The sequence below is a fragment of the Balaenoptera musculus genome, chromosome 4 (assembly GCF_009873245.2).
Source record: "Balaenoptera musculus isolate JJ_BM4_2016_0621 chromosome 4, mBalMus1.pri.v3, whole genome shotgun sequence".
Classification (NCBI taxonomy): domain Eukaryota; kingdom Metazoa; phylum Chordata; class Mammalia; order Artiodactyla; family Balaenopteridae; genus Balaenoptera; species Balaenoptera musculus.
The window spans coordinates 144,471,377-144,496,461 of NC_045788.1; the positions used below are offsets into that span (position 1 = coordinate 144,471,377).

A 25,085-nucleotide genomic window follows, 5' to 3' on the forward strand; every position below is an offset into this window, starting at 1 on the left:
ACACCCTTTCCCGGAGCAGCTGCTCGGTACCACAGCGATTTAATGTGCAAGCGCAGTGGGGACTGGCCAGCAGCGATTTAATACTTTCTACTGTTGGTCATTGCTTAATGCAGCCTTGATTTCCAAAACTTGCCTAGAGCACTGGTGTGGACCCCTGAACCCGCCCCTGGTGGGCACAGGGGCCTCCTGGGCACCTCCCAAGTCTGTTCCATCACGCAGCCCCCAGCTCAGGATGGCCCAGTGTCCAGTGGGCCCCAAGCTGCACCGTCTCCCTCCCCCCTGGGACTTGTGGTGCTAGCCTCACACGCTGCCCCTTGCTTCCTGTTTCAGTGCTACAAGGTGAGCTGTCTGGAGATCCCCGGGCCCCCCGGCCCCAAGGGCTACCGCGGACAGAAGGTAAGATGCCCAGACCACCCGAGGGGTCTGTTTCCCAGGAAAGCCCCCGACCTGTCTTGAACTCCAAATTTAGGGCCACTGCACCTCGGATGGACTCACCACTTCTCACCCTGGCAGAACTAAAATTCAGCTTTTATCAGCTGCATTTTATATGGCATTTTGAGAAAAGTAGGAATACTTTTTAATTAAGATTTGCCCATAAAAGACTCCTGTGAAGTAAACAAGCATGCTCAAGTACATAAGGAAACATGAACTCCGTTACTCTTGGTAATATGGTGCTAATTCATACAGGGCACTCACTGCTGTCATTTGTTAAATAAGTAGGTTTTAAGGGGTTAGGTTGGCCCTGCGTTTTCGTAACAACAGAGGTGTATCAGATGAAATCCTTCCACAATGACTGCCGGGGTATCAGAAACACCAATGATTCATGTCAAACACTGTAAAGGCAGGAGAGGGAAGGAACCTCTGCGGACATGAGACAGAGCGTTTGAAGTACTGTTACGGGGAAAGTTACTACTAAGTGGCTTCTTTCTAAATTCGGGAGAGAGGTGTCTGCCCGGCTGCCAGGCCGCTGGCCAGACGCACCCTCTGCCTCCCACCTTGAATTTATTCCTTTTTCTTCGTCTGCTTTCAGGGCGCCAAGGGCAACATGGGTGAGCCGGAGAGCCTGGACAGAAGGGGCGACAGGTGAGTACCCTCCACACCCCATCCCGGCGGCCCCCGCTCCCCACGGCTGAGGGTACATCCACGGCCCTTTGCTCTTCCACAGGGAGATCCAGGCATCGAAGGCCCCATTGGATTCCCAGGACCCAAGGCAAGTTGCTGCGGACCCTGCCCGGGGGGCGGGGGACATGAGGACAAGCCAAGGGCTCCCTGGCTCCAGGCGGGGCCCGCCGCCGGGGTCGGGATGTGTCTGGCGTGGCCCACTGCTCCCGCCCCTGCCCCAAGGAAGGAAGCGCTGCTGCATTTCCAGCGACGTCCCTGGTGGCGCCTCTGCACCCGAGCCTACGACCACCACCCCACCCCCAATCCCCCCCACCTCCCCATCCCCCCTTCTTCCCCCAGGCCTGCTGGGTCCCAGCGCACACACCCTGGTAACGCTGCTTTTCTTTCCTTCCGACCTCAGGGTGTTCCTGGTTTCAAAGGAGAGAAGGTGAGACTGGGCTCTGGGCGGCCAGACCTCACACGGCCCCACCCTGGCAGCAGTGTCCGGTAGCGAGCCGGGGGTCCGTGCTGGGGCATGGGACCCGGTGTCGCGCCGGTAGTAGCCTTCTGGGGCCGCTCTGGCCTCGTGTTTTGTCCAAGGGTAGACTTGGGCCCCTAAGGCAGTGGCGTCTGTGATGTGTTAGCAGCGCTAACTGGCTCGTTTTCCCTCCCGTCAGGGCGAGTTTGGAGCCGAGGGCGGAAGGGTGAGCAGACATGCGGGCGGGGCGGGGTGCCTGCCTCCCCACTGCTCAGAAGGAAGGAGCATCGGGCTAACGGGGTCCCTCCTCCCCCTCTCCTCCAGGGGCGCCCCCGGCCTGGCGGGCAAGAACGGGACGGATGGACAGAAGGTAGGGTGCTCTGGGGCTCCGTCCCCGGGCGGAGCAAGGGTGCCCGTGAACTGACAGCCACGCCCTCGAGACTCTCAGGTCCCTCCAGGGGCCAGGCCTCTGGGCCTCTCTGGCCACTGCGCACAACCTGTGGCTTGGGTGGCCCCTGGTTGCATCTACCCGGTGGACACAGGACACACGGGAACCTTGCAAGGGCGGAAGTGGACATTTGCTCCTGAAAAGCAGGCCGGCCTTGCAGGACTCTCCCTGCCTGTCCTGCAGACCCCACGTCTGGCGTGACTGGTGGTTCACACACGTGCACAGGTGCACACAGACAGCACACGCACACATGTCACAGGTGAGCACGCACCATGCATGCACGCACACATGCACAGGCCTGGAGGGGGCACCACAGACACTCATGCTCCCGGCCGCACCCCGGAGACTCTGGACCGCCACCCTGACAGCCACTGACGCACACGTCCACAGTGGGGTGCCCGGTGCACGTAGACCCGGCACCACTGACCTCTGTCGTCGGGGCCCTTGTCCTCCGAATCCTGGCTTTGACACATCTTCTGCTCCCCTCTTTTCCTTCAGGGCAAGTTGGGGCGCATCGGACCTCCTGGCTGCAAGGGAGACTCCGGGGATCGGTGAGCACAGCGTTGCGGCTTGCGTCGCGCCCCTGTGGCCCCGGGAGGGTGCCATGCGCCGTGCGGGGGGCGGGGAGCACAGCCACCAGTGCTTCAAGCTGCGGCGGGAAGCCAGTAGCTGGGCTCCTCCATCCAGCCCTCCCCCGCCTGTCCCGGGACCCCGCCAGCGTTCAGCCGGGGTTGGGGTCACAACATGACGAATGGCCTCAGCGGCTCCCGGGTCAGGTGGCGGGTGGCTGCTTCCAGAGTCCCGAGGGGCTCCGTGCCAGCGGCTTGTCCGGTCTGCCCGCCCAGGCTGGGGGTCCCGGCAGCCAGTCCAGCGATGGGGTGGCTGGTCACCCTCCCCCTGGTCAGCTGGCCCTGACCCCACGGGGAAAATGCAAGCACAGCTCCCGGCCAGAGCCCCAGCACAACCCTCTCCCTTCTTGCAGGGCCCGGATGGTTACGTGGGGGAAGCCGGCAGCCCTGGTGAGCCAGGAGATCAAGGGCTCCAGGTAGGCAGTCTGGCCGAGGTGGCGGGCCGGCCAAAGCAGAGGGGGTCGCCACCCTCCTGGGGGCCTTCTCCCTGCCTTGCAGCACCGGGCCGAGATGCCCAGCAGAGAGGCCCTGGCCCCGCAAACCGGGCAGGGGGCCGTGGGTGCCCACACAGGGGGACCTGCTCCACAGACGCTGGGAGGGGAAGCGCGCACCCCCAGCCCCGCCGGGGTCCTGCCCCACTGCTGGCATCTGAAGAGCACGAGGCTGATTTCTCCAAACCCTTCCAGGGGGACCCTGGCCGCCCGGACGCAGAGGGCCCCCGGGGGAAAGCGGGGCAAAAGGAAGCAAGGCAAGTGTTCCCGGCGGGCTCCGGCCGCACGCCCGTGGTGCCCCATGGCGGGGGTGGGCAGGCAGGCCAGCCCTGGGTCCTGAGCGCCCCCAGCCTCTCTGTCCCTGCTGCCAGGTGACGGCGCACCGCACCGCGAGGGAGACACGGCCCCACCGGAGACGGCGGGCATGCGTCCGCACGGGCCGGGCTCTGCCCACAGCCGTCCGTGCACCTGGGCAGATTACGGCCGTAGCTGAGCTGTCTCTTCCCCGCAGGGCTACCAAGGCAACACCGGAGCCCCCGGAAGTCCCGGCCTGAAAGGAGCCAAGGGTGGGCCTGGGCCCCGAGGCCCCAAAGGCGAGCCCGTGAGTTCACCTGCCCACAGGCCCTGGGCACCCTGGCCGGCCCGCCGCACCCTCCCACAGGGCTGCCTCGGCGCACGCTGCTCTGGGCCTCTGTGAGCCCAGCGTCCTCCGGCCTCTCCAGCTGAGCCTCCTGGCCCCCACACAGCAGCTGCCACGGAGGGCCGCTGGGGAGTGGCTTGCGGGGCCCAGGCACACCCCTGCCGGACGCTCGGTGCCCATGAAGTGGCCCCGGGGCCCCACCTTGCCCCCCCCGGCAGGACCCCCCCGAGGGCTCAACCTAGACCCAGGCACACACTCTGCGGGTCCACACAGCGACCCCACTCAGCCGTCCCTGAGGGTCCTGCCACAGGGTGGGTGGAGCCCAGTCCCAGGGCTGACCCCCAGAGGGGACTCATCCCGATCCGGAGGGAACAGAGGGACTTCGCGAAGAGCTGGTCCAAGCTCGGTCCCAGTCACGTCACCTGAACTCCTGGACTTACAAGCTCACCAGCCCCCATCATTTCCTAAATCCTCGTCTGGGACCAAACCGACCCAGCAGAGGACAGGGTCTCGGCTGAGGCCCTCAGGAGGGGCCCCCAGACCCCACAGCCAGAGTCCTTGTGGGGAGAACAGAGTGTGGGGTTCCAGTGGGGCTCCCACGCTGGAAACCCCACACTCCCACGTGCCTGTTCTCTGCAGGGGCGCAGGGGAGACCCTGGAACCAAGGCAGCCCAGGCAGCGATGGCCCCAAGGGCGAGAAGGTGAGTGTCCGCACGGGGGAGCCTCGGGCACTGTCTGCCGTGTCTGTGTCTACACCGGAGTCTCACCGTGGTGCCAGTGGAGCCCCTGTGATGAGGGATGACCAACACCCCCTCCACGGTCCACCTAGGAGAACAAAGGCAACCCCCGGGGCCTGACCGTCAGGGGGCGCTCCCTGCAGGGTCTGGGAGAGCAGGAGGCACTCCCTGATGAGAGGCCTGGGCAAGGACAGTCCCACGCACGCCATGCACAGCTGCTCCACCCCCCAGCGTCCCCCCCACACACGTGCTCCTGTAGCTGGCGCAGGAGGTCTTTGTGGTGAAATCCGAGGGCAGCCATTTCCCTGTGAGATGTGGGGGAAGGTCGCAAAGGAGGGGCTCCCTCCTCTGGGACTGGTGGCCCCTGCCCTGCTGCATGAGGCCGAGCGGGCAGGCCTGCTGTTCCAGCTCCGCCCTCCACCGTCTGGGGCCTCATCCCCGGCGAGCTCATGATCCCCTCTCCTCACCTCCCGCAGACTAACCTGGCCTCTCTTCCCACAGGGGGACCCTGGCCCTGAGGGGCCCCGGGGCCTGGCTGGAGAGGTTGGCAACAAGGGAGCCAAGGCAAGTGGGGCAGCGGGTGGGCCGCCACAAAGGCCACATACTCTCCTGGGGTGGCACCGCCAGGGCCCCCTGCCCCTCTCCTGCCCTCCGCCCTGCAGACCCTGCCTGGGGCCACTGGGGTCAGGGCTAAGGACCTCATGGAGGACAGCAGGGCCCCCTGCCCTTGCCGAGGTCCACAGTGAGTGACAACAGGGTCTCTGAAGCGCCCTCGTCTCTTTTCTTTCCAGGGAGACCGAGGTTTACCTGGACCCAGAGGTCCCCAGGGGACTGTTGGAGAGCCCGGGAAGCAGGTCAGTAGCAGGATGCCTGGGAGGGCCCACGGCTTTGGGTCCTCCTGTCCTCGGGTGGGCAGGATACTGTCCGCACAGTAAACCTGGGCAGCGGGAGAGGGAGCCGAAGGCCCCCATGCACCTCACACCATCATCCTGCCCTGAGGGGTCAGGCTTTACCGGGGGGGGGGGGGGGGATGTGCCAGGGGGAGCCGGGACGTGGCACGCGGAGAGGAGAGACCCTCGGGACGGCCAGCCCTGCAGGGCAGCAATGCTGCCTGGGGGTCAGAGCTGGATGAGGTCAGCCCCGTCTGTGCCGACTCCCTGCTTCCTTTCTGCCCTCAGGGATCTCGGGGAGACCCTGGGGACGCTGGCCCCCGCGGAGACTCAGGAGAGCCTGGCCCCAAGGTACGCCCCCTCCCCACCCAGCAGGCAGGATGGGCCAGGGCTCCTGAGTAAGGCTGCCGGGAGCATGCCGGCCCTGCCCCCTTGGTGAGGGAGGACATCAGGGGCCTGGGCAGCAACCTCCCGCCCCAGCCCGTGTTCTCACCCTCAGGGGTGGCGTGTCCTCCCAAGGCGGGCCCTGCCCACCCACCCCCAGTCCAGGCCGACTGACTCAGTCTCCACCTTTTCCACTGGCCCTGCCCTGACTGGCCTCCCGTGTCCCCCAGGGAGACCCCGGCAGGCCTGGCTTCAGCTATCCGGGACCCCGAGGAGCACCTGTGAGTCCTGGGGTGGGACAGGGACTGGGGGAGGGGGCGGGCATCGTCGGGAGGGCCCTGACTGGAAGGTTCCTGCTAGCTCCTGCCAGGGCCCCCGCCGGGCCCAGGGTGAGGCTGGGGGGGGCAGGTGGGCCATCAAGAGCAGAGGCGGGTCCCCTGGGACTCTCAGACGGTCTCCCATAGCCCCTGCGGCTCGGTACAGATTTCGATACCCAAGCCCACCCGTCGGGGAAGGGAGGGGCTGCACAGCCATCAGCCCTCAGCTCAGTGCTGAGTGACCCCTGTGCTTGCTTCCCAGGGAGAGAAAGGCGAGCCTGGCCCCCGCGGCCCCGAGGTACGTACCGCGGGGCGGTCTGTGCAGCGGGCCTCTGTGCTGGGCTCTGCTGGTGGGAGCGGGCCGCGCCCTGAAATGCCGCCGTGTGGGGCTGCATCTGACCGCCCCGCACTGCTGAGTACAGGTTCCTCCTGAAAAGGCGTGTCCCTCTCGGGCAGATCCCTGGAGGGCTGGGGGGCGGCAGGGAGCAGTGCCAGCTGCTGAGCTCTCTGCCTTGTTAACACGGGTGTCCTGTGTCACAGGGGGGCAGAGGTGACTTCGGGTCCAAAGGAGAACCCGGGAGGAAAGGCCAGAAGGGCGAGCCTGTGAGTACCTCTGCTGCCTGTTGACGGTTGCCGGGGGCAGGGCCGCGTGGGGGGACCACCCAAGGTACTGCCGGAGCCCACCTGCCCGTTTCCTTCTCAGGCAGATCCTGGTCCCCCTGGTGAGCCAGGCCCGCGGGGGCAGAGAGGAGCGCCAGGACCCGAGGTAGGTCAGTTGCCCATCCCTTTGGCCCTCGGGCCACAGTCCCTGGGCCAGCCAGGCCAACAGGCAGCCCGAACCATGCAGGGGTCCTGGAGTGGCCGCGTGAGAACAAGTCCAGCCCTCCCAGCCTCGGCCATGACAGGTGTCACATCTCACAGATACCCTTCTTCCTTCCAGGGAGAGCCTGGCCCCCCAGGAGATCCCGGCCTCACGGTAGGTGTCAGTCGGGGTGGGACTCAGGGCCCTCCTCCCTCTTAAAAATCTGAAGGGCAGGTCAGCAGGGGTGAGGTCAGAGCAGGAGGTGGGCAGGGGCCACAGGCTTCCTGCAGAAGCGCTTCCAGCCCCTCCCCAGGGTTTGCACTCTGGGCTGGGGGCTGACCCCGCTGTGTCACAGGAGTGCGACGTCATGACCTACGTGAGGGAGACGTGCGGGTGCTGTGGTGAGTCGTGGCCCCCGCGCGGCTGGACTGGGACACTTGTGTCCTCGGGGGCTCTTGTCCCGGGGTCAGGGTCATCCATCCGAGTCCTACCCTCCCGCTCACATTCACTGTTTCCCACGGTGCACCTGCCTGCACGCCCCTGGGGTCTTAGGCTGTCTCCCTGGGCCGGGGGTCAGCGCTGTCACCCGCCCGCCCCTCCGCTCACCCCTCCCCGCCTGCTCGCCCCGCCCCGCCTGCTCGCCCCGCCTTCCGCTCGCCACGCCCCCCGCTCACCCCGCCCCGCACGCTCACCCCGCCCCCCGCAGACTGTGAGAAGCGCTGTGGCGCTCTGGACGTGGTGTTCGTCATCGACAGCTCCGAGAGCATCGGCTACACCAACTTCACCTTGGAGAAGAACTTCGTCATCAACGTGGTCAACAGGCTGGGGGCCATCGCCAAGGACCCCAAGTCGGAGACGGGTCAGCGGCCCCGCAGTGGGGTGGGGGTCTGGCGGGGCAGGGCTCGAGCAGAGGGGCCGCAGGACGCCTGAGGTCCGGATAGAAATCCACGGGAGGGGTCCCGGAGGGGTCCTAGCCCTGCCGAGGGCCGCCCTCACGCCCGCGCCCGCCCGCAGGGACCCGCGTGGGCGTCGTGCAGTACAGCCACGACGGCACCTTCGAGGCCATCCAGCTGGACGACGAGCGCATCGACTCACTCTCCAGCTTCAAGGAGGCCGTCAAGAACCTTGAGTGGATCGCAGGCGGCACCTGGACGCCCTCGGCCCTCAAGTTCGCCTACAACCAGCTCATCAAGGAGAGCCGGCGCCAGAAGACCCGCGTGTTCGCGGTGGTCATCACGGACGGCCGCCACGACCCCCGCGACGACGACCTCAACCTGCGGGCGCTGTGCAACCACGACGTGACGGTGACGGCCATCGGCATCGGGGACATGTTCCACGAGAAGCACGAGAGCGAGAACCTGTACTCCATCGCCTGCGACAAGCCTCAGCAGGTGCGCAACATGACGCTCTTCTCCGACCTGGTGGCCGAGAAGTTCATCGACGACATGGAGGACGTGCTGTGCCCGGGTGAGTCTGGAGGAGAGGAGGGGAGGGGCGTGCGGCCGGGGAGGGGCCGGGTCTCCGCAGGCCTCCAAGGGAGCCACCGGGACCCCCGCCTCTTTTCCTCTCTCCTAGACCCCCAGATCGTGTGCCCGGACCTTCCCTGCCAAACAGGTAACGCGGGCGCCGCTGGCCCCCCAGGCAAGCCGGCAGCCAGGGCCGGGGGGAGGGCCGTGCAGGGACCCTAGGAATTGCCGCTGCAGCCGCCCCAGCGAGAAGCCTCAGATTCCAGACCCGCGGTGGCCCGGCTCCGGGACCCCGGCACTTCCGAGGAGGGGCTGGGGGTGCACTTGACGTCTGGAGTCACTCGGCCGCCCCACCCACCTGGCGCATGTCGGGAGGGGGTGCGCTATGCTCTCGGGCCGCTGGTCTCGAACACAGATTCACGGCCTCGTGGGCTGAGGTGCCCAGAGGCACAGACACCCCAGGGCCACCCCGGTCCTGCAGGCGGAAGCCCTGGATCCAGTAAGTGAAATGGCTGGTCTTAAACCCTCAGGGAGGCGAACACATCCACAGCCACGGGGGCGGCTGCAGAGCGCGCCTCTGCCCTGACGCCCTGAGCTGCTGCCTGGCGGCTGGGGTTTGGTCTTCCCTCTGGAGCAGACATGTTTAGGGGGCCGTGCCTCGAGCCCTACGTGGTTGCACTAGAGCGGGAGGCTGGGGGCTGGGGACCCACGGAGGCTCCCCCCAAGGGGTCCCTCGGGGCGGGGAAGGGGCAGGATGCATCAACCAGCTCCTCTGGGCATTCTGCTGCTGCCTCGGAGGGGCCCCTGGGGCCGGCTCTGGGTGGTGGGGGCCCCGCAGCAGGCGGGGAGCAGGGTGAGTCGGGCTGGACTGTTGGCAGGTCCCACACTGATGGGAACCTTGGGGCCTGCGTCCACATCCGTGTCTGCCACGAGGTCAGCGTTCCGGCAGCCTCCTCCCAGGCGTCAGGGGGCCGCGGGCAGGTTCAAAGGCACCAAGGCAGCCTGAGGTAAGGGACCGTGTTGAGTTGGGGACAGGGGTCCGCACACTCATTCTGACAGAGAACTGCCAAGGAAGTGCTCGCCGAGATTGTACCAGTGACTGTGCCATGGCCATTGGCAAGCTGTGGGGTCATCCCAGAGACGGCCTGGGCCTGGGGTCCCCAGAGCCAGCTGAAGACGGTTGTGTGTGGCTCCCAGAGCCACCCCAAACCCCAGAGGCTGGCCCAATAGCGCCAACCCCAGTCTCCCCCAGGGGCTAAAGAGGGTGGGGTCCGCGCAGAGACCCAACTAACCCCTGGTCTGTGCCCCTGCCTTCAGGGCGCCTGACTCCTCCCAGGGTGCGGTCCCGTGGTCAGCTTGGCCCCTCGAGGGCAGAAACCTGACCCAGCCCCTGGTGCCAGGGCCCAGCGGTGATTTTGCTGGGGAAGCTGTGAGTTTCTCGCCATGGGGAGTCCGCTGAGGGTCTCTGTAGATGTTCCTTATCAAGCTGAGGGTGGCCCCCCATTCCTAGGTACTGAGAGTCTGTCGTGAACGAGTGTGGGATTCTGTCAGATGCTTTTTCTGCACCTGTTGATATGATCAGGTGGTTTTTCTTCTTTAGCTTGCTGATGTGGTGGATTGTGTTCATTGAGTTTTGAGTGTTGAACCAGCCTTCCAAGACCTGGGATAGATCCCACTTGGTCATGATGTATAATACATATATATTGTTAGAGTTGATTGCTAATATTTTATTGAGGATTTTTGCATCTGTGTTTGTGAGACATCTTGGGCTGTCGTGTCCTTTCTTGTGATGTCTTTGCTTTTGATGCTAGAGTAGTGCTGGTGATCTCACTTCCCCTGAGCCTCCAGGACCTGACAGTGAAAGGGAACAGCCCCCTTAGGGACCCCTCCCCTGTTCTCCTAAGTCCCCCCTCTGCTAAACTCACAACCTCATTCTCCTTTAGAGTGATTTGAAATTTCCTAGTAAATTAGACATTGTGACCAGAAGGGAAGAAAGTAAATGTTAACTACAGAATATGCTTTTACACATGACCTCCTTGACACGAGTGGACTCTGGCATGCTCGCTGAGGGCTGAGCAGATGGGGCGCTGTGTGGACGCCGCCTGCTCTGGCACGGCCCTGACCGACTGGGCCAAATGGCCCCTTTCACCCAGAGGCTCAGCCGCATCTGGGCTTGGACCAAGCCAGGTGGGCAGCTCAGCTGGGACAGAACCACGAGGCTGTCGAAGAGAAACAAAGGCAGACACCAGTCAAAGGCGGCCAAGGCAGGTTTTCTTCCACGACAGCTGCTGCAGGAGGGGGAGAGCCAGGGGGACCTGAGCCCTGCTCCCCACGCCAAGGCAGGAGGCTCCGGAAGGCTGGGCGCCCCAAAGGAAGGGCGCGGGGCAGGGCTGGGGCCGTGAGGCCAGGCCACCCGGGCGCGCTAACTGGACGTGCCCTTGGCACCCTGCAGACAGGAGGCCGTGGTGCGCCTGGAGCGAGGGGCCCGGAGGGTAGGCCCTGACCTCCCCCGGGACGGGACGGGACGGGACGGGGAGAGCGTGGGGCGCGCTGAGCGTTTGCTCCCTGGTCCTCGGGGCAACGGCTCCGGGCGGGGAGGTTTACGTCTGACGGTGAAGGGTGGAGGAGGATTTGTAACCACAAGCCGGCGAGAAACCGCCCTGAGAGGGGCTCCAGGGGTCCCCACCTATCGCCAGGCGGGGCTGGAACAGGCAGGGAATTCTCCCCGCAGTGCTGAGCGTTTTAAGGGGGCTGCGGTCGTCCCCGGGCAGGGCCCTGAGCTGCCAGCAGCCGCCACAACCTGGTTAGTCTCAGCAGCCGTCTGTGCCAAGAGTCTTGCAGTTCTCGAGCTTCTGTTCCCCGTCTCCTCCGGGCTCCCCGAAGCCCCTTTGTTTAGCTTTGGCACCCGCGCTGCCCATGCGGGAGCTGCAGCCTCCCCGGCTCCTCATCTGACGCCCTCGCTGGGCTCTTGGTCCCTCCTCGTCTCCGAGGAGAGAGGCGGCTGGAGCCCCGATCACGCCGACCAAGTCCCTTAAAGACTTCTCTGGAATCCCCCGCAGATGGACCGCGGCCTGGCGGCGAGCCCCCGGTCACCTTCCTCCGCACGGAAGAGGGCCCGGACGCCTCCTTCCCCAGGACCATCCCCCTGATCCAACAGTTGCTAAACGCCACGGAGTTCACACAGGACCCAGCCGCCTACTCCAGGCTGGTGGCTGTGCTGGTCTACACCGCGGAGCGGGCCAAGTTCGCCACGGGCAGCGAGCGGCAGGACTGGATGGACCTGTTCATTGACACCTTTAAGCTGGTGCACAGGGACATCGTGGGCGACCCCGAGACCGTGCTGGCGCTCTGCTGAACCCCCGGGCTGCAGCCCCGCCGGCTGCATTAGCTCCCAGGCACTGCCTGCCTTACACTGCGGGGCTTAAGACAGCAGGAAGCTGTTCTCTTGGTCCGGAGGCCAGAAGCCCAAAAGCAAGGTGTCCCAGGGCTGCGCGCCCTCTGGGCCTCTAAGGGAGGGCCCTTCCTGCCTCTCCAGCTCCTGTCTCTGCCTCTGTGGACACATGGCCTCTCCCCTTCCCCCCACGCCCTGCCCCGGCCTGCCTCCTACAGGGACACTTGTGGCATTTAGGGCCAGATAATCCAGGAGAGTCTCCCCATTTCAAGGGAGTTATTAACTGAATTCCATCTGCAAAGTCCTTTTGCCATATAAGGTCATATTCACAGGCTCCAGGATTAGGACGTAGGCATCTCTTGGGGACCGTTATTTAGCCAAAAAGAAAGAGGGAAGACCAGAGCCTCATAAGCAACTCCAACTCCCGGCTTCACCTCTGGCCTCTGTGCCCAGGTCACCCCTTGTGCACTTCTCTCGTCCCCCTGGTTGATACATTGAGAAACTCCCCCAAACCAGCAGTCCCTGCGTTTCTGACTCTGACCGCAGGGACTTACAGGCCCAGGGGCACACAGGGAACTCGCTGGGCAGTTTCAGCTCTAGCTCCAGCCCTGTGGGTTTAAAGCCAAAGCTGCTCTTCATCTGCACTGCCATATAAATAAGCTCCTTTAAAAAAAAAAAAAATCTGCCAGAAACACTCGCTCCTCCGCGGGTAGCCCAGTACTGCAGGCAACACACCAAGGGTGTCCTTCAGGTGCTGTGAGCGCATCTCATACATTCTATAAAAGCTGCAAAACGAGGAGTGTGAATGTGTGCTGTGGTCAGCGACTTGCTGAGGCCAACTGCTGGCTCGCCTGGACCTCGGGGGTTGCCCATGCAGTGGGGCACCTGGGGCCTGCGGGGCCCAAGCGGGATCCTGAGCCCCTCGTGGTTGGTGCCACAGGTCAGGAGCTCCTTCTGATGGGATCGCTGTGCTCCCGGCCCTGGCTCAGCACGCCTGGGCTGTGACCGGAGTCCTTTCCTGCCCCGGTCAGGAGGGTGCCCACGGGGCTGAGGAGCTGGACCCATGAGGGAGGACCAGCCCCGCCCCTGCCGAGCCCCGTTGGCCGTTAGAGCTGAGATCTCAGCAGTGCCTTGGGCGAGGGGCTTGGCTGCACGTTCCTGGACGGAGACCCAGCCTGTGGTCCCGTGTGTGGAGCGAGTTTTCAGGCTGTGCAGAGGCGCCCACGTCCCTCAGAGGCCCAGCCTCAGCCCTGGTGGCAGCCTTGCCCTCACACTGTCCAGCATGTCCTGGGCTGGTGACTGGCCGGATGAGGGCAAGGGTCTCAGGTAACAGGGAGTCACCCGGGCTGCCACAGGGGTCTGGCCACACCTGTGCCCACTGCCCACCAAAGCCTTGGCCAGTTGAGGGGACACAGGCCCCTTCTCTCCCTGATGCTCCCAGGGCTGAGAGAGATACGGCCCAGCCTCCAGAGGTGGGTCCTTGCGTCTGGGGATCTTCATGAGGTCTTTTTACACGATCACAGGTGTGATGACACCTCTCTCTCCCACTCCTACTCCCCATGGACCGTGGTCCTTTGGGGCACATCCAATTCTTGGGCCAAAAGAAGGGGCTTTACTGATCCCTGCGTGCCTGCCCGCGAGGCCTGAAGGAGGTCGCTGGGCAGAGATGGTGCTGGGAGAGTGGAAAGGGACCCCTCAGCCTCAGGTTTGGGGACATTTCCTGGTGGGAGCACAACCAGGAGAGACGGTGTCGGTCCCAGGGAGACAGGGTAGGAGCCTGGACCCACGTCCTGGGTGCTGTGGAGGGCTCCCGACCGCCCGTGATCTCGGGTGAAGCGCCAGCGGCCTGAGGGGCTCCTGTGGACGGGTGCGCGCAGAGAGGCGGGCGCGGGGCGTGGCCCGGGCGGGCGTGGCCCGGGGGCGCGGCTGGGGCGGGGCAGCGGGGCCTCACCCAGGTCGCCCGCGCACCACCCCGTCTCGCCCCCAGAGCTGTACGTGGCCCAGTGCACGCAGCGGCCCGTGGACATCGTCTTCCTGCTGGACGGCTCCGAGCGGCTGGGCGAGCAGAACTTCCACAAGGCGCGGCGCTTCGTGGAGGAGGTGTCCCGGCGGCTGACCCTGGCGCGCAGGGACGACGACCCGCTCAACGCGCGCGTGGCGCTGCTGCAGTTCGGAGGCCCGCGCGAGCAGCAGGTGGCCTTCCCGCTGACCTCCAACCTGACCGTCATCCAGGAGGCGCTGGCGAGCGCGCGCTACCTCAACTCCTTCTCGCACGTGGGCGCGGGCATCGTGCACGCCATCAACCAGGTGGTGCGCGGCGCGCGGGCCGGGGCGCGCCGCCACGCCGAGCTGGACTTCGTGTTCCTCACGGACGGCGTCACGGGCAACGACAGCCTGGAGGAGGCGGTGCACTCCATGCGCAAGCAGAACGTGGTGCCCACCGTGGTGGCCGTGGGCAGCGACGTGGACGCGGACGTGCTCTCCAAGATCAGCCTGGGCGACCCGGCGGCCGTCTTCCGCGAGAAGGACTACGACAGCCTGGCCCAGCCTGGCTTCTTCGACAGGTTCATCCGCTGGATCTGCTAGCGCCCCCTGCCCGGCCCCACCACCAGACCCGCGACCCCTGCCCCGCGGGCGCTGTCCTCCTGTCCGTGGTGCTACTCAGACCCCACCTGAGAGGTCCGGCGCACTGAGGGCTCAATCTCTCCACGTGTGGGTGTAAAGTCAGGAGCGGAGGACCCCCGCCCACCCCAGCTCCTACCGGGGATCCCGCAGCCCTGGACACCCTGAGCGCATTCCTCTCTTCACCATTCACCCTTGTCCTGCCCTCTGTGCCCTCCTGGGACCCCAGAGGCTTCCCGGGGAGCACATCTGGGGCTGGCCTCCCTCAGCCCAGCCTCACTCCCAGACTTGTCCTCCCCCGAGTGCCCTCCAGAGGCTCTCTGCCAGCCCTCCTGGCCCCGCTCCCAGGTCTCTGGGCGTCACCTGCCCCATCAGACTGAGCTGTGACAGCAGGCCCTGCACCTCCCTGTGTGCACACACCCCAGTCCAATAAAGGCTTTGAACCCCGCTTGCTCCCCAGCTTGCAAGTGTCTGTGCCAGTGGGGACGCTGAGACCGTTCACATGAGCCCCAGGACTGATCATGCCCCGGGGTCCCCGGATTGCTCTGTGCACCCAGAGGGTGCCGGGCCTGGCCTCCTGTCCTTACAGGCACCCACTCCCAAGGGCACCGACTGGATGGCTTCAGCCGTGGAATCCACCTCTGTCTGGTTGGCTTTGGGCTGAAAACAAAGTATTTGGTCAGTGAAGTCTCACTCTGTCCCCAGAACGGGGCCAGAGCACTTTAGGGATGTTTGTTGGTTTGCATGAGGATACTTGTGGATAGAGATAGGTGATAGAGAGATGACAGATGATAGAAAGAGAGGGGATACAGATAGATGGTAGACAGATGACAGGTACACAGATGAGAGAGAGATAGGTGATTGATATATAGATAATAGATAGATGACAGGTACACAGATGACAGAGGAGTAGATAGATAATTGATTGATATATAGATGATAGAGGAGAAATGAGAGAGAGGCTCTTTTTTTCTGGCAGCCTCAGTGACTTTTTGTCCAGACGCGCAGGTCTTTTAAGTTCACCCTCTGGGAAGTGCCCTGTTAAACCCCAGGCTGTTTAGTCTGCTGGGCCTGGCCTAACAAAGTACCTCAACCTGGGGGCTTAAACTACGGTCTGGAGGCCAGCAGGCGGCGCAGTCCAGGGGTCCTCAGCGCCGCGCCCCCGCTGAGCTCTTGGGAGGGGTTGTTCCAGGCCCTCCAGCCCCTGTCGCTCCTCCGCTCGCAGCGTCCCTCGGATCTTCACACGTGATCTCCCCGGGCCCGTCTGTGTCCACGTTTCCCTTCTGGACACGGACACAGCCATTTTGGATTAGGGCCCATTCTACCCCAGGATGATCTCATCTCAACTAATTACAGATTATGTTGCAACGACTCTATTTCCAAATAAGGTCAAATTCTGAGGTACTGGGGGCTAGGACTTCGACATGGGAATTTGGGGGAGGGGGACACAGTTCAGCCCAGAACACGATGACACCCTGTTGACCCCCCCTTTGGGGGTGACTGACTCACTTCCGCCTCTCCTGTCATCTGCCTACACAGCCTGCAGCTGAAAGGCAGGGCGTCACACCAAGTATCTTCTCTTCCTCTGACCCCCTCCCTCCCCGCAAAGAACCGTACAAAACGCCTGCACGAGAAAGAGAAGAGCCGGCAGCCCCAGGCCTCAGGCCGGAGGGCTGGCGCCTGTGAACTTCCCGGGGGCGGGGGCGGGGCCGGGGGGGAGGCAGGGGCCCCTCCCTCCACGCATCTGGAGTTCTGCCCGCTGGACCCTGCACGGTGTCCCCTCTGCAGAAGAAAGGACGTCCCTCTCCGTGACTCCGGCCTACGACCCCGGCGAGCGGGTGGGCGGGGTCCTTCCAGGGCGCAGGCCACCTTGGATACCTGCAGGGTGCCCTCCACGCTGGTGTCCCCCGCGCTCTCCGCTGGGGCCCCGACCTCCCTGGAGGGCAAGGGCACCAGCTCCCTCTCAGGGCTGTTCCTTGAGGCCCCACATCCCCAGCCCTCAGCCCCTTGGAGGGGCGCTCAGACACACTCCCTGCCACGTGTGGTGTCTGAGTTAGGGTTCTGCGTTTTCCTACAAGAGCCTCCCCTCACACACACGGGACACCCTCAGGGCCTCCTCTACAGCCGGGGTTAGCTGGGCCCCCGCTCTGCCTGCTCCCCGCCAGCCAGCCCCACTCGGACATGGATCCTGTCCCCTGAGAGCCGGGGACGTGAGTGAAGGAGACTCAGCACGGATGAACCCAAATGGGCTCACCTGGGGCCAAGGTCACAAAAGGAAGCCAGCGGAGTGGCCATAGAAGCCGCCGTGCAGGCGTCACGGGCATGCAGTGAGCCTCGGGGGAGCCCAGTGGACTCCCCAGGCCTCAAAAGTGTGCACAAGGCCATGGGTCCTCATACCACGCCCTTATTCTGTGACCGAGACACAGTGTTCGAGGTGGTCCCTTAGCCTGAGTGGATGTCATGCCTGTCAACTCCACCCCCCACAGGAAGGACAGACGCAGGCCAGAGCGCTCTAGGCCCTCAGAGTGTCCGTAAGGAGCCAGCCACGCTCCTGCCTCTGAGAGTGGCGTATCCGTCACCAGCACCCCCACACCGACACCCCGCATGAGCAGCCCAACACTAGGGCCCCTCAACAACATCTCTGCACAAACACCCCTCACCCAGGACCCTCACCAGTGTCAACATTCTAATGTCCCCACACCCACGTCCCACATTAGTGTCCCCTCATTACCATCCGGTCATCACTCAGCAATGGCCACACAAATGTTACCCCGCCGACAAGCCCTTACAATCGTCCCCACACTACTGTCCCCTCAATAACTTTTCACAGCACCTCTCAGTAACGACCCATCCCCAGCCTCCTCGCCAACACCCTTCACTAGATCCCCACACTAGCAGCTCCTAGTGTCCCCTCAGAAATGTCCCCTCAGAAATGTCCCCTCACCAGCATTCCTCACTAACGTCATCTCACTAATATACTCCCAGTAGCGTCCCTCACAGACACTCCCTCAACAATTTCCTCACCAACGGCCCCACAGTAACACTCACACTGTCTCTACCATTATCCCTTCACCCGTGTCCTCGCACGAATGTCCCCTCACCAAGGCCTCCCCACCAACATCTCCTCACACTGTCCCTCACGAACATTCTTCAGCAAAGTCCCCAAACCAACATCCTTTCACTAACATACCCTCAAAAATATGCACTCACAAACGCCACCTCTTAACATCCCCACAAGAACGGCCCCCACTAACACCGCCTCAGCAAAGTCCCGTCACTAACGCCCTCTCAGTAGCACCCTCTCAGGAACACCCTGTCACCCACATCCCTCACTAAGGCCTCCTCGCCAGATCCCCCGCGGTAACACCTCTCCCCATCACCCCTCACACAACACCTCACCAGTGTGCTCCCACTGACACCTCCACACTAACATCCCTTCCCAAAGTCGCCTCCCCAAACCTTCCCCAGGCACGGGCTCAGCCTCCAGCCGTCCCTAGAAAGGCCTGGGCAGGGCGCAGGGCTGGGGGACAGGGAGAGGACAGGACAGGGCTGGGGCAGGGCCCCATCAGCTCTCAGGTGGGGTTGAAGCAGAGCTGCAGCCCCAGCGATGAGGCCACTCTGGGGCCGACAGGACACAGTCCCACAGCTCGACGGTGGCCACTCGGGTCTGACTTAGTGAGTCCCCACCACGGCTGCCCCCGAGCACCTGAGGCCCTTCCCAGACCCCTGGGACAACCCCCTCCAGGTCCAGGACTGGTGCTCTGACCAGGCCCAGCTGACCCTCCCAGGGCAGCCTCTGTGCCCCACCCTACCTGCACTCAGCTGCCTCCATCAGGAAGTAAGGTTCTCCCAGGACCACCCTGTCAAGGTGTAGCTGTGCTCCCCAGAAAGAAGGGCCCATCTCCCTTCCCTGCCCCCAAGGCCCCATGCCCCACCTCCAGGCAGCCGGGGACAGACCTGTGCTCGCACGGCTGGGCCTGCTGCTGTCCAGGGAGGTCAGAGGCGAGGGGCTGATGCCGGGACCTCCGGCCATGGTGTGAGGGGCCCGGGAGGGCACCCACCCAGGTGGGGATAGTGGAGGTGGTGGTCCTAGTAGCATTCTCAGTGAAAAAAGAGAAACAAAAACCATGATTAGATCCTTCTCCCCTTCCCTGTAGTTGATAAGCATATATATAATAAATTTGACTGTAAAATTTTTAAATGACTCTATAACCAAAATGCTATTATAAACAGAATTAGAAACAAACTGGAGAGGAGCAATTGGTTCAAGATGGCGGAGTAGAAGGACGTGCGCTCACTCCCTCTTGCAAGAGCACCAGAATCACAACTAACTGCTGAATAATCATCAACAGTAAGACACTGGAACTCACCAAAAAAGATACCCCACATCCAAAGACAAAGGAGAAGCCGCAATGAGACGGTAGGAGGGGTGCAATCACAATAAGATCAAATCCCATAACTGCTGGGTGGGTGACTCACAGACTGGAGAACACTTATACCACAGAAGTCCACCCACTGGAGTGAAGGTTCTGAGCCCCACATCAGGCTTCCCAACCTGGGGGGCCGGCAACAGGAAGAGGAATTCCCAGAGAATCAGACTTTGAAGGCTAGCGGGATTTGATTGCAGGACTTCGACAGGACTGGGGGAAACAGAGACACCACTCTTGGAGGGCACACACAAAGTAGTGTGCGCATTGGGACCCAGGAGAAGGAGCAGTGACCCCCATAGAGACTGAACCAGACCTACCTGCTAGTGTTGGAGGGTCTCCTGCAGAGGCAGGGGGTGGCTCTGTCTCACCGTGAGGACAAGGACACTGGCAGCAGAAGTTCTGGGAAGTACTCCTTGGCGTGAACTCTCCCAGAGTCCGCCATTAGCCCCACCAAAGAGCCTATAGCCTCCAGTGCTTGATCATCTCAGGCCAAACAACCAACAGGGAGGGAACTCAGCCCCACCCATCAGCAGACAAGCAGATTAAAGTTTTACTGAGCTCTGTCCACCAGAGCTACACCCAGGTCTACCCACCACCAGTCCCTCCCATCAGGAAACTTGCACAAGCCTCTTAGATAGCCTCATCCACCAGAGGGCAGACAGCAGAAGCAAGAAGAACTACAATGCTGCAGGCTGTGGAACAAAAACAATATTCACAGAAAGACAGACAAAATGAAAAGGCACAGGGCTATGTACCAGATGAAGGAACAAGATAAAACCCTAGAAAAACAATTAAATGAAGTGGAGATAGGCAACCTTCCAGAAAAAGAATTCAGAATAATGATAGTGAAGATGATCCAGGACTCTGGAAAAAGAATGGGGGCAAAGATCAAGAAGATGCAAGAAATGTTTAACAAAGACCTAGAAGAATTAAAGAACAAACACCTAGAAGAATTAAAGAACAAACAAACAGAGATGGGTAATACAATAACTGAAATGAAAAATACACTAGAAGGATCAATAGCAGCAAAACCGAGGCAGAACAGATAAGTGACCTGGAAGACAGAATGGCGGAATTCACTGCCGCAGAACAGAATAAAGAAAAAACAATGAAAAGAAATGAAGACAGCCTAAGAGACCTCTGGGACAACATTAAATGTACCAAAATTCACATTATAGGGGTCCCAGAAGGAGAAGAGAGAGAGAAAGGACCCGAGAAAATATTTGAAGAGATTATAGTTGAAAACTTCCCTAACATGGGAAAAGAAATAGCCACCCAAGTCCAGGAAGCACAGAGAGTCCCAGGCAGGAAAAATCCAAGGAGAAACACGCCAAGACACATAGTAATCAAATTGGCAAGAATTAAAGACAAAGAAAACTTATTAAAAGCAACAAGGGAGGGCTCATCTGGTGGTGCAGTGTTAAGAATCTGCCTGCCAATGCAGGGGACACGGGTTGAAGCCCTGGTCCCAGAAGATCCCATATGCTGCAGAGCAATGAAGCCCATGTGCCACAACTGCTGAGCCTGCACTCTAGAGCCTATGTGCCACAAACACTGAGCCCGTGTGCCACAACTACTGAAGACTGTGCGCCTAAAGCCAATGCTCCACAACAAGAGAAACCACTGCAATGAGAAGCCCACACACCACAACGAAGAGTAGCCCCCACTCGCTGCAACTAGAGAAAGTCTGCGTGCAGCAATGAAGACCCAATGCAGCCAAAAATAAATAAATAAATTTATATATTAAAAAAAAATGCAACAAGGGAAAAATGACAAATAACATACAAGGGAACTCCCATAAGGTTAACAGCTGATTTCTCAGCAGAAACTCTACAAGCCAGAAGGGAGTGGCACAATATATTTAAAGTGATGAAAAGGAAGACTCTACAATCAAGATTACTCTATCCGGCAACGATCTCATTCAGATTTGACGAAGAAATCAAAAGCTTTAGAGACAAGCAAAAGCTAAGAGATTTCAGCACCACCAAACCAGCTCTACAACAAATGCTAAAGGAAGTTCTCTAAGTGAGAAACAGAAGAGAAGAAAAGGACCGATAGGGCTTCCCTGGTGGCGCAGTGGTTGAGAATCTGCCTGCCATTGCAGGGGATGCGGGTTTGAGCCCTGGTCTGGGAAAATCCCACATGCCACGGAGCAACTAAGCCCGTGTGCCACAACTACTGAGCCTGCGCATCTGGAGCCTGGGCTCCACAACAAGAGAGGCCGCGATAGTGAGAGGCCTGTGCACCACGATGAAGAGTGGCTCCCGCTTGCCACAACTAGAGAAAGCCCTCGCACAGAAACGAAGACCCAACACAGCCAAAAATAAAAATTAATTAATTAATTAATTAATTAATTTAAAAAAAAAAGAAAAGGACCGATAAAAACAAACCCAAAACAATTCAGAAAATGGTAATAGGAACACACATATCAATAATTACCTTAAATGTGAATGGATTAAATGCTCCAACCAAAAGACACAGGCTCACTGAATGGTTACAAAAACAAGACCCATCTATATGCTGTCTACAAGAGACCCACTTCAGACCTAGGGACACATGCAGACTGAAAGTGAGGCGATGGAAAAAGATATTCCATGAAAATGAAAATCAAAAGAAAGCTGGAGTAGCAATACTCATATCAGATAAAATAGACTTTAAAATAAAGAATGTTACAAGATACAAGGAAGGACACTACATAATGATCAAGGGATCAATCCAAGAAGAAGATATAACAGTTAAATATATGCACCCAATATAGGAGCACCTCAATGCATAAGGCAAATGCTAGCAGCTATAAAAGAGGAAATTGACAATAACACAGTAATAGTGGGAGATTTTAACACCTCACTTACACCAATGGACAGATCATCCAGACAGAAAATTAAGGGAACACACGCTTTAAATGACACAAAAGACCAGATAGATTTAATTGATATTTATAGGACATTCCAGCCAAAAACAGCAGATTACACTTTCTTCTCAAGTGCACATGGAACATTCTCCAGGATAGATCACATCTTGGGTCACAAATCAAGTCTCGGTAAATTTAAGAAAATTGAAATCATATCAAGCATCTTTTCCAACCACAACACTATGAGATTAGAAATAAATTACAGGGAAAAAAACGTAAAAAAAACAAACACATGGAGGCTAAACAATACGTTACTAAATAAACAAGAGATCAATGAAGAAATCAAAAAATACCTAGAGACAAATGACGATGAAAACACGACGATCCAAAACCTATGGGATGCGGCAAAAGCAGTTCTAAGAGGGAAGTTTATAACAATACAATCCTACCTCAAGAAACAAGAAAAATCTCAAATAAACAATCTAAACTTACACCTAAAGGAACTAGAGAAAGAAGAACAAACAAAACCCAAAGTTAGCAGAAGGAAAGAAATCATAAAGATCAGAGCAGAAATAAATGAAATAGAAACAAAGAAAACAATAGCAAAGATCAATAAAACTAAAAGCTGGTTCTTTGAGAAGATAAACAAAATTGATAAACCTTATCCAGACTCATCAAGAAAAAGAGGGAGAGGACTCAAATCAATAAAATTAGAAACGAAAAAGGAGATGTTACAACGGACACTGCAGAACTACAAAGCATCATAAGAGACTACTACAAGCAACTCTATGCCGATAAAATGGACAACCTGCAAGAAATGGACAAATTCTTAGAAAGGTATAACCTTCCGAGACTGAACCAGGAAGAAATAGAAAATATGAACAGACCAATCACAAGTAATGAAATTGAAACTGATTAAAAATCTTCCAAAACCAGACAAAGATACTACAAAAAAAAGAAAATTACAGACCAATATCACTGATGAATATAGATGCGAAAATCCTCAACAAAATACTAGCAAACAGAATCCAACAACACATTAAAAGGATCATACACCATGATCAAGTGGGATTTATCCCAGGGATGCAAGGATTCTTCAACATACGCAAATCAATCAATGTGATACACCATATTAACAAATTAAGGAATAAAAAACATATGATCATCTCAATAGATGCAGAAAAAGCTTTTGACAAAGTTCAACACCGATTTATGATAAAAACTCTCCAGAGTGTGGGCATAGAGGACATCTACCTCAACATAATAGAGACCATATATGACAAACCCACAGCAAACATCATTCTCAATGGTGAAAAACTGAAAGCATTTCCTCTAAGATCAGGAACAAGACAAGGATGTTCACTCTCACCACTATTATTCAACATAATTTTGGAAGTCCTAGCCACGGCAATCAGAGAAGAAGAAAATAAAAGGAATCCAGTTTGGAAAAGAAGAAATAAAACTATCACTGTTTGTAGATGACATGATACTATACATAGATAATCCTGAAGATGCCACCAGAAAACTACTAGAGCTAATCAATGAATTTGGTAAAGTTGCAAGATACAATATTAATGCACAAAAATCTCCTGCATTCCTATACACTAACAATGAAAGATCAGAAAGAGAAATTAAGGAAACAATCCCATTCACCATTGCAACAAAAAGAATAAAATACCTAGGAATAAACCTACCTAAGGAGGTAAAAGACCTGTAGTCAGACAACTATAAGGCACTGATGAAAGAAATCAAAGATAAAAAAAAAAGACAAAACAAACAAAAAAAAAGTCAAAGATAACACAAACAGATGGAGAGATAAACGATGTTCTTGGATTGGAAGAATCAGTATTGTGAAAATGACTGTACTACCCAAAGCAATCTACAGATTCAATGCAATCCCTATCAAACTACCAGTGGCATTTTTCACAGAACTAGAACAAAAAATTTCACAATTTGTATGGAAACACAAAAGATCCTGAATAGCCAAAGCAATCTTTAGAAAGAAAAATGGAGCTGGAGGAATCAGGCTCCTGGACTTCAGACTATACTACAAAGCTACAGTCATCAAGACAGTATGGTACTGGCACAAAAACAGAAATATAGGTCAATGGAACAGGATAGAAAGCCCAGAGATAAACCTTCACACATATGGTCACCTTATCTTTGATAAGGAAGGCAAGCATATACAATGGAGAAAAGACAACCTCTTCAATAAGTGGTGCTGGGAAAACTGGACAGCTACATGTAAAAAAAATGAAATAAGAACACTCCCTAACACCATACACAAACACAAACTCAGAATGGATTAAAGACCTAAATGTAAGAATGGACACTATAAAACTCTTAGAGGAAAACATAGGAAGAACACTCTTTGCCGTAAATCACAGCAAGATCTTTTTTGATCCACCTCCTAGAGTAATGGAAATAAAAACAAAAATAAACAAATGGGACGTAATGAAACTTCAAAGCTCTTGCACAGCAAAGGAAGCCATAAACAAGACAAAAAAACAACCCTCAGAATGGGAGAAAATATTTGCAAACGAATCAACGGCAAAGGATCAATCTCCAAAATATATAAACAGCTCATGCAGCTCAATATTTAAAAAACAAACAACCCAAATCAAAAAGTGGGCAGAAGACCTAAATAGACATTTCTCTAAAGAAGATGTACAGATGGCCAAAAGGCACATGAAAAGATGCTCAACATCACTAATTATTAGAGAAATGCAAATCAAAACTACAATGAGGTATCACCTCACACCAGTTAGAATGGGCATCATCAGAAAATCTACAAACAACAAATGCTGGAGAGGGTGTGGAGAAAGGGGAACCCTCTTGCACTGTTGGTGGGAATGTAAACTGATACAGCCACTATGCAGAACACTATGGAGGTGCCTTTAAAAATTAAAAATAGAATTACCATATGACGCAGCAATCCCACTACAGGGCATATACCCAGAGAAAACCATAATTCAAAAAGACACATGCACCCCAATGTTCATTGCAGCACTATTTACAATAGCCAGGTCATGGAAGCAACCTAAATGCCCATCAACAGACAAAGGGATAAAGAAGTTGTGGTACATATATACAATGGAATATTACTCAGCCATAAAAGGAACGAAATTGGGTCATTTGTAGACAAATGGATGGACCTAGAGACTGTCATACAGAGTGAAGTAAGTCAGAAAGAGAAAATCAAATATCGTATATTAATGCATATATGTGGAATCTAGAAAAATGGTACAGATGAACTGGTCTGCAAGGCAGAAATGGAGACACAGATGTAGAGAACAAACGTATGGACACCAAGGGGGGAAAGCGGGGGTGTGGGGGTTGGTGGGATAAATTGGGGGATTGGGATTGACATGTATACACTAATACGTATAAAATAAATAACTAATAAGA

General features: G+C 57.7%; 1 protein-coding gene across 1 annotated transcript in view; it reads left to right on the forward strand.

Annotated features, from left to right (window-relative positions):
• Positions 1 to 14,848, forward strand: part of COL6A2 (collagen type VI alpha 2 chain) — a 36,912-nt gene extending 22,064 nt beyond the window's left edge. Inside the window, 26 exon segments of the mRNA XM_036850194.1 lie at positions 331 to 396; positions 1,031 to 1,055; positions 1,058 to 1,083; positions 1,166 to 1,210; positions 1,523 to 1,549; positions 1,779 to 1,798; positions 1,898 to 1,949; positions 2,526 to 2,578; positions 3,009 to 3,071; positions 3,341 to 3,404; positions 3,659 to 3,748; positions 4,427 to 4,448; positions 4,451 to 4,488; positions 5,026 to 5,088; positions 5,316 to 5,378; positions 5,703 to 5,765; positions 6,029 to 6,079; positions 6,378 to 6,413; positions 6,656 to 6,718; positions 6,819 to 6,881; positions 7,056 to 7,091; positions 7,273 to 7,318; positions 7,624 to 7,776; positions 7,932 to 8,384; positions 8,493 to 8,531; positions 13,762 to 14,848. Coding sequence (XP_036706089.1) covers positions 331 to 396; positions 1,031 to 1,055; positions 1,058 to 1,083; positions 1,166 to 1,210; positions 1,523 to 1,549; positions 1,779 to 1,798; positions 1,898 to 1,949; positions 2,526 to 2,578; positions 3,009 to 3,071; positions 3,341 to 3,404; positions 3,659 to 3,748; positions 4,427 to 4,448; positions 4,451 to 4,488; positions 5,026 to 5,088; positions 5,316 to 5,378; positions 5,703 to 5,765; positions 6,029 to 6,079; positions 6,378 to 6,413; positions 6,656 to 6,718; positions 6,819 to 6,881; positions 7,056 to 7,091; positions 7,273 to 7,318; positions 7,624 to 7,776; positions 7,932 to 8,384; positions 8,493 to 8,531; positions 13,762 to 14,360 — 2,319 coding nt within the window. The 3' untranslated portion in view covers positions 14,361 to 14,848.
• Positions 14,849 to 25,085: the final 10,237 nt, after the last annotated feature.